Source organism: Hippoglossus hippoglossus, chromosome 20, assembly GCF_009819705.1.
Source record: "Hippoglossus hippoglossus isolate fHipHip1 chromosome 20, fHipHip1.pri, whole genome shotgun sequence".
NCBI classification, from domain to species: Eukaryota; Metazoa; Chordata; class Actinopteri; order Pleuronectiformes; family Pleuronectidae; genus Hippoglossus; species Hippoglossus hippoglossus.
The window spans coordinates 14,330,192-14,339,330 of record NC_047170.1 but is presented as its reverse complement, the minus strand read 5'-3'; the positions used below and the strand labels follow the sequence as shown (position 1 = coordinate 14,339,330).

The window sequence follows — 9,139 nt, the reverse complement described above, 5'->3', positions numbered from 1 at the left end:
TGTGTGTGTGTGTGTGTGTGTGTGTGTGTGTGTGTGTGTGTGTGTGTGTGTGTGTGTGTGCCAGTGTGTGTCCATGTGAGGAGGAGGAAGGGGAGGGTTTGCTGAGCTATAAGTGAATATGAAATGCAGTAGCTGGATTTATAGGCTGCATAGAAACAAAACCAGACATGTGCGCTACACACCAGGCCAGAATTAAAGAGCAGGGAATATTAACCCTTCAATGCAGAACAAGAAGAAGAAGAGGGGGATGAAGAGTATGGAGGAGGAGGAGGAGGAGGAAGAGATGCTCCAGTGCTTTTTAAAACACACAAAAGAGGAGAGAGGAGGTGGATAGTAGAACCTGACAGACATGACATGTGCGATAATCAATATTTCCTGCTTCCCTGAACAAGAACAGAATAAATTCAAGGCAGATAATTATTTATCCAGCCTCTATATGTTTTAACCTCTCAATGCAAACCTTTAAAAACATAAGGAACATTGATTATTATCAATATATTATTGATTAGGAGTTGGTGAAATTACAACAAGGAGAATTTTTCTAAAACTTCACATCATGGCTTATTGATTTGCTGGTGGCGATTTGGAGGCTACATGACAAGAGTCCTGGCGCGCGTGCACCTTAAAGCAAATAACACCTGAATATGAGGCGTGTGCGTGATCCACATGTGCACTGATGGCAGAGCTGGTCATTAAAGAGAAGAGGCTGTGCAGAAACAGCTTTTTCTCTATGTGTGTGTGTGTGTGTGTGTGTGTGTGTGTGTGTGTGTGTGTGTGTGTGTGTGTGTGTGTGTGTGTGTGTGTGTGTGTGTGTGTGCACGGCTGTTTGAACATTGCTCCATGTTCTAACGTCATGTGGAAAGTACATAGGATACACACGTGCGCAAAAAACTACATATACGCCCATGAGAGGCTACTACGCCTTCGTGGCCTACTTGAATAGCACATGTGCGTGTACACGTTGGTATTACTGCTTTATTTGATCATGCCACAGGCAGGATAAATGAAATATATATATTTTTGTATTGTATTTATATGCGAATTACCCTGCGTCTGTACAGTCCCAGATTTCAAAATTCTGCCATTACGAAGGCTTCATTTTATAATTGCAATAATTCTATAAGGATAAAAAATAATAAAACTAAATAGTTAACAACCTCAAGAATGAAAATGTGCATGTTTCAACGTCCTAAGCACCTAATAGTCAATAAAGAGCAAAAATAATTCACCAGCAAACTCTGTGCAGCCAAAAACCACACGAAGGCTGGTTTATAAAATACACTAATGGCTTTATATGACTTCATTATGCCTGATTTTATTTTGGGGGGGAAATTAAAAACTACAATACCGTGATATGCAAATCCACTGAATGCTACGGGAATAATTTAACCCTTAATCAACCTGGACAAACTCTAGAAGATATGTTTTCAAATTTAACAACCAGGAAAGTGAACCACAGAATCTTCGGTCATGTGTCAAACCACAGAAAAACCATCGATAGTGGAGAATTAAATGAGTTTTCTCGTTAAAACAAGACACGGTGCTTGTTTTTTGTTGTGGTATTTTCAGGCACAGGGAATCAAAATGTGCTTGTTAAGTTTACACTGCAAAACACATAGTTTTTAAGCTTAAATCGTGTTTTCTGTAGCAGAGTGAGATGACTTGCTGTTTCCATTTGGAGGATTTCATTAAAAAGGGGGTGGCTGCTGTGCGTAAAAGCAACGCTACTGTCAATCTGTTGCCCTTAACGTCTATTTCTTTGTTTCTTTTTGTTTAAAACACCACTTCAAAGTGGAAAATACGCAGGAAAGAGACAGATGTGTCAGTTTTTTTAAAGAAAAATAAGATTTTGGGGGGCTCAACAGCACTGGCAGGCGCGTCAGAGTGTGGACGCGTTGCAGTGCGCACCAGCTCTTATTATAATTCAAAAGCTGAAATGGTGTCATTTCCTCCAGACGTCCCTGTTTTGCTGCGAGGTTAGAGGCCAAGCCCAGGCGGCAGCGGCCTGTCTGTGCCTCCATTGTCTGCTGCTTATTTAGCGCTCAACGTTTAATCTGCGCTTCCCCTCACAAGTGAGAAACAATCGCAGCATGAGAGTGGCCTGTCTAATTACATATTTCACTCCCAACTTTCGCTGCAGCAGCCGACGGGAGCGCCTGGATGGGCCCTTTGTGATGGGGGGGACATGTGAGATAGGACCTGGGGGGGGGGACGTTCAGGTAGATTTGAGCTGAGATTTTTTTCTCTTCTTAACAAAGCAGCATTAAATATAACAAGAATTCACTTTTCAATATAGAAGAATAATATGAAAAAAGAGCTGAAAAGCATGTGATGTTGCACTTTATGAATCTGTGCGCATGTGAGCTGTCCAGACACAAATCCAGATTAACTGCAAACAAATATTTTTTAGTTAAAAATACTTAGCAATAATTGCTTTGCAGTTTGCACAAAGCCTGTATTTCACAGGTGAAAAGTCATGGACATGGTTCTTTCCCCCCGCAGGACAAAACAGGGCTTAGTTTCCAGCTTAAATTACAGGGTTTGCTGTGCCACAAATACAAAAAAACAACAACAGTTGTGCAACTTCCACATTACCCAAAAGACTCGTATTTTTATTTCATTGGTGCACAGCTCAAAGTAACCATGAACCTATCCATTGTCATACCGGCTGATTGGCCAGAGATGCACAATTAATCACATGGCACAACAAATGATATTAAATATGTACAAAATATGGTTCAAAGTTCACAGAAACCTGTAGAAAAAGACGATGCATCCTCGTAATAATAAAAAGAAAGCAGCTGACTGAATGAATTGTTCAAATGCTCCTCACTCATGTGTCGCTGCTCCTCTGGTCCTCCTCGATGCCCCATGGTTTCTTTTCTTCCTCCCTTTTTTACGCACAGCCCCGCGGTTCCAACGCCAGCGGAGAAGTGAGCTCATCCACCCCCGCTGCCCGCTGCCGTCCTGGGAGGAGACACACAAACTTAAGTCGCTGGTCAGCAAAGTTACCCAAAGTTTTGTCTTTGGCGCGACTCGGGATCCCGAGCACCGCGAACAAAACAGTTTGTTTGCATCACTGATTTTCTTTTAAAGGGATACGGACCCAGTTCTCGGTCGAGCGCATGGGTCGCGACAGATGGAACAGGAGCACTTCACATAAATAACTGAATAAAAATATTTAACACAGATTCCCCCTGTGCGTTTGAACTCACACTCGCTGGCTGCCACGTTCCAGTTTGGATGCATTTTGTTGCCAATTATGAGTCAACTGGAGGCAACGTGACGCATCGTGCAGGTCAGATTAGTCACATTTCATGATACAGTAAAATACAGAAAGTGCTGCTGTGGGTGAAGAAAACAAAAACAAATTAAGTGTTTTGAGGTTTAATTCAATTTCAATGAAAATACAGCTGGTGCCCCTTCAGTTTAAAGCGCGCACGGACCTGCAGCCTGCGCATGTAACCTTGGCAGGACACGAGCAGAGTCCATTTGACCTTACAGGTGTTATAGTGACCTTAAATGGCTTTTTATTCCCAGACAAATAAAACAGATCCTGTGGTTTTCATTGTGCTTTTTCACGCGATATTTAAACACATGTTGCCTCAAAGGTTTTCACGTCATAGATCCACAGACACACATCCACACGAGGCCCCTTTTTTGACAGGATTGTGCTTCATCTGGCGTCAGGAAAGCAGATTTGGATCAATAATGAAGCTGCAGGTAACTACGTGCATCTAAAAGTGCCGAGAATTGGACGTAATATCATCTAAAGGTGTGTTAGTGTGGGTTAAAGTAAAATGAACATGTATTATTTTATTGGGAATCCCTGCATGCCCTGCAAACACGAAACCCCGGGGGTCCCCGCAACCCACTTTGACAAGCAACGCTTCAATCTCCCTTTGTTGTTTTGTTTTTTCCCTTCTTTTCTTGTTTTGAAAGAAACGCATCGGGTTTTTCCTGCGCAAACCGAAAACTCCAGTAAATTAAGTTGCCTGCTCCTAAACGCGCATGAATCATTGGGAGTTGGGAGCATGCACTGGATTTAAATTAGGGCTTCTTCTTCGTTATACTCCAGGACTCTTTCCCTTTTACCGAGGCGAGGATGGGCGTTTGTGGACTGCTCCGGAGTCTGCGTCACGTGGCCCGGTTCCTGCCGCGCCATTGGTCCAAGGCACGTGTCTGGGAGGACGGTGGGAAAACGTCACTCGGGGGGCTCGTATTGAAAATAAGAACAAAACTCCAGAGTGAGAGTATTAGAGCATCAGTTTAGGAGCCTCTTTATTTACCCTTAGTTTAGTTTAGGTGTAGGCATCAGCGAGCACTCTGAAATCGGATAACGCCAAATTGGATGGTGCGCAAATGGCACATGTTTTAGCTCACGCGGTGTCAGTTGTAACCCGAGATTGAGGGAATATATGTCAAAAAGTATGCTTTTCACAGAGGACACTACCGCAAGGCTGTGCGTGGTGTCCAGGGCACTCACTACTGTTTGAGTTTGATTTTTTTATTTATTTTACGCGTGCGCTTTTTTGCCTTTTCTTATTTTTTTTGCAATTTAATTTCCCCCGAAGTTCCTCGCAAATTGTATTGCAGCGGAGAGAGCGATAAAGGGGTTAAAGAGAGTAAAGCGGGGAAAGTGAATCAGTATGGAAGAAAATGATCACGGCAACAGAGACGTGGTGGAGCGGCAGGAGTCGGCGGATGAATCCAACAGAGCCATCCTTCCCCTGTTGCAGGCGCCGGGGAACCTGCAGATCCCTCACCGGGTCACCAATTTCTTCATCGACAACATATTGCGGCCGGATTTCGGCAAAAGAAAGGACGGGGACGCAGACCGCGAAGAGGGCAGCCTCGCGTCGCGGGAGAGCCACAACAGCCCCGCCGCGCCCCAGACCGAGCCTGTGGGGAGCACGGTGCCGGCGGAGGGGACCTCCACTCCGCACACAGTTACCGCGGCCAAGAAGCCTGCTATAGCCGCCGAAGAGCCCCTGAAACCCCGCGGGGAGAACGGAGACCAGTGCCTAAGCTCAGACTCAGACAGTTCCCAAGCCAGCTCAAACCCAGCCAGCAAGTCTCAGGCCATGCTGTGGCCAGCCTGGGTCTACTGCACCCGATACTCGGACAGGCCTTCTTCAGGTTGGTGGCACCGTGCATGCGTTTTTACTACAGGCCCTCCGTTCTCGGTAACCTGAAATACCCCGTAACACTGACCCCGAGTGCCGTGACCGACTTCTGCCGAGTAGAGCGGAGCGAACCGTTTACAGAGCACCGCAAACTGAGAATTAAGCAAATACTAATCCACGTTTTTAAAAATAAATATTGAACGTAAAACTCTAATCCAGTAATAACAAACATGTCCCGGAGCAAAGCGGGAAAGAATCGCTGAGATTAGGCCTAATTTTAAATGCAAACTAGAAAGAAAAGAAATTATTATTATGATTATTAACAGAAACACTTTGTTAAATCTTTATATAATAATTACGCACGAAAATACACCCAAACCTAAAAGCGGCTATTTTTCGGAACTATTACGCACGAGGTTTTCGCCACTAAAATGCACGAATTCCGGCAGAATTCTTACACATTTCCCTTGGTTGTGAATATGATGATACTGAAGTACCACATGTAGTAAACATATGCGCGCTGACAGGCTGAGAATCTGCAGATCTGCAAAATATTACGAGGTGCGCCTGGCAGAGCTGTTTCGCAGCGCTTCGTAGCGCTGGAGTTGTGTTTGGGATGAATTAAAAATGCATGTTTTCACAATGGACGCTCCCGTTAGCGCATGGATCATCTGCTCAGTGCGAGTTTTTACTATCATTTCTAATCCTTGTCCTTAAGAAAACAATGACTGGAACCTTCGGCAGATTTAGCATCTAGTGTATCTTGTAGTGTCCATCAAAGTGGAGTACAATTTGTTCTCATGCATTATGTAATGCTGTATAGAGTGGCGTAGGGCGACTACTACGAGTTGTAGAGCTGCACAGTTTGTATATGGGCTGCTTACAGAGGCTGATTCATGAGTAGAAGGGTTCGTCCTGAATTATGTCGTGGTTTTTTCTCATGTTTCTGGAGGAGGAAACCAAACTGAACCACACAGGCCTCTGCGTGCAGATAGAAAAGTAAAATGTTTCTGATGTGAGCTGCTCAAATTCTGTTTACGTTTCACCACTGATGAGCTTTTAGCACAGTTATAAAAAATGTAAAGTAGCTGAACTGAAATATATCCAACTAGGCCTCCTGGCTGAGATGTGCTGCTGGTGTTTTTCCAGTGTTGCCCTATTGGCTAATAATTTCCTTTTTACTAGAGGTGGTGGTGTGTGTATGTGTGTGTGTGAGAGGGAGGGAGAGTGTGTGTGTGTGTGTGTGTGTACATATGTGTGTGCTATAGTGGAGAAGGGGGATAGAAACAGGGAGGGAGGGAGGGGAGCTTTTACCTCTTGGATGTTTTCTCCAGTGAACGTGTCAACATATTTACAACCAGCTTCTCGTTTTTTTTGCCTCATTTTTTAACTGGTTTATCCAAGTTGTTTGAGGGCATCATAAATACACATATTTGTATTTTTTTCCCCACAAAATTAAAAGCTTCTAAAGACAATAATACAATGACCACAGATGCCCGAATAACCATTTGTTTACTAAGTTCTCAATTATTGAGATTGGAATAAGTTTTAATATCAACATTTTCTTATAAAATACACTTTACGCACGTGCTTTACACACATTTGTAGGCACTATTTTAAATGCAAAGTTGCACAACACGTGAGTATTGTTAATGGAATAATCTGAAATGAATTATCTTTTTTACTTTATACTTTTAAAGTTTCCTTGGTTATGGCCCATGCTGAAGTTTACCCATAGTTATATTTTGTATTTTACGCATAATAACGACCCTGTTTGGATGCTAACAATACGTTTGTGTCTGTGTTTCCCTCCCTCGTCCCCAAATCCCTCTCCACTACAGGGCCCAGATCCCGCAAACCAAAGCAGAAAACGACCAGCAAAGAGGACAAGCGACCACGGACGGCCTTCACCGCAGAGCAGCTGCAAAGACTAAAAACGGAGTTTCAGACAAACCGGTATCTGACCGAGCAGAGGCGGCAGAACCTGGCGCAGGAACTGGGCCTCAACGAGTCCCAGATCAAGATCTGGTTTCAGAACAAGAGGGCCAAAATCAAGAAGGCCACCGGCCCGAAGAACGGCCTGGCCTTGCACCTGATGGCACAGGGACTTTACAATCACGCCACCGTCACGTCGAAAGACGAAAAATCAGACAGCGATTGATGAATTTCAGAGAAGTAACAGCAGCCTCCTGACGAAAAAGAACCTATAGTAACCCTATATAGTTTTTTTTTACAGATATCACAGCAAAACTCTACCTACAGGAATATTTAATGACACAGCAGATAAAAAATACCACAAATTATTATTTCTATCACTATAACAGATTATCCACCGCAGCTCTACAATGGGTCCAGGACACCACGAGAAATACTTTAAAAATATACTACAAATACACAATAAGCTCACTGGTCATCGTATCGTCCCCACAGGGATATTTAATGATCTCTATATGTTCCTATAGGAGGATTATAGTGATTTTTCGTTCTATGGGAGGTTTAATCAAGCCTACAATGCAATAATTTCATCGAATAAAGGGCCAGTGTACAGAGTATACCAGCATAAATTGTTTAAAAAAAATAAGAGATATTTCTGCAATATCACGTCTATAAAAGATGTTGTATAAAGGTATGTTTTCATTGTTTGTCGCCCCCCCAACACCCCCCCAGGAGGTAAAAATGCTTACACCCTTCATCTTTTATATATATATAGGCCTACTGCTATATCCATGATTGTCGTCATTTTACATTGAACTGGCACTTGACGTTTTTTCGATCTGTCAGTGAAAGTGAACCAACTTAAGTCCAAAGAATATTTTTCTGCTGCATCCAGGCTACTGTGAATTTTAAATAAATGCTAACACGATTTTTTTTTTTCCATTTTATTTCCATGCTTGTTGGTTTCCTTGGTTGTTTAATGTTTTTAAAAGAACATGGACAGAGGAAGGTGTTTGCTGTAATTGGGCAGAAAATGAATTTTGATACGTTTTTTAAAAAAGAAATTCACAGGAATTATTAGAAAGAGGTAGCGACTTTTTTCTAACACGCCACTTCACTAAAATGCTGACTTAAGCCTTGTTTATACGTCTGTGGTCGTCTCATAGCCTTTAAAACAACTATTATGCGCGTATTCCCTTCGTTATACCAATGCATCAGAGCAGCTATTATAGTTTTTAATGGCAATATAAATCATTTGTTTTGTAGCTGAGCAAATTCAAGGCTATAATGCTGCCTATAAAGTCACAGAAACAACTCTGTAGCATAAAGACAATGACAACCATTTTGCGCACTCTTTGAGTATAGACTATAAAAGCAGGTTATTGGATGTTCTTGTTAAATCTTTCTCTATATACATTTTTATCACATATCCATATATCATAAAAGGCAAATCCGTCAGTGACTGTATTACAAATGTTGGAAATCTCTTATCGTTGTTGAAAGGACTTCATATGTGTATTTATATAGATTATATTGAGAAAAAAAATCTATCCAATGACCAGTGTTGCTTTAGAGTAGATATCTGAGGTGTTTACACTGCTTGTTTATCTTGCAATAACTTCTTTTTTTTGTTTTTGTTTCCTTTTTATGTGAATGAAAAATAGTTTATGGGGCCTTTTGCATGAAAGCTGCAATTTGTTGTACTTGGGCAAATAACTGTGTTTATGAACTCTGGTCCTCACTGACGAACGTATGATCGAGCTAAGTTTTAGACTGTATCCATACCAAATTGTGGACTTTTTGCCTTTCAATGTGTTTTTGTTGTGTATCTGCAAAAAGTGTGTGTGAATTAAAATCCACCAAACAGAAACACACTTTGCCTTAAAGTTCAAGTGTGAACTTTTTATGAAACAGAACTGTGCCGAATCAGAGAAGCAGTATTACTTCAAATGCAGACTATTCAAGTTGAATGCCTTTTATGAGAACTGCTGGTACGACGTTATGAATTTACTCATCAGCGTATATCTATCTATATATGAACATGTTTAAATAAAATTACAACACAGAGTTGTAGAATA

General features: G+C 42.0%; 1 protein-coding gene across 1 annotated transcript; it reads left to right on the top strand.

Moving 5' to 3' along the window:
* The first annotated feature begins 4,190 nt into the window (after positions 1-4,190).
* en2a (engrailed homeobox 2a) lies at positions 4,191-8,729 on the top strand. Its single transcript, XM_034571859.1, has 2 exons — positions 4,191-5,139; positions 6,968-8,729. The coding sequence occupies exons 1-2, from the start codon at positions 4,650-4,652 to the stop codon at positions 7,285-7,287; spliced, it is 810 nt and encodes a 269-aa protein (XP_034427750.1). The 5' UTR covers positions 4,191-4,649; the 3' UTR covers positions 7,288-8,729.
* The last annotated feature ends 410 nt before the right edge of the window (positions 8,730-9,139 follow it).

What these genes read in the sequence shown, in the direction of transcription:
- en2a (XM_034571859.1), top strand. Translation starts at nt 4,650, where the DNA reads ATGGAAGAAAATGATCACGGCAACAGAGACGTGGTGGAGCGGCAGGAG. An exon ending in CTCGGACAGGCCTTCTTCAG is followed by an intron (nt 5,140 to 6,967) that starts GTTGGTGGCACC and finishes TCTCCACTACAG; the next exon opens with GGCCCAGATCCCGCAAACCA.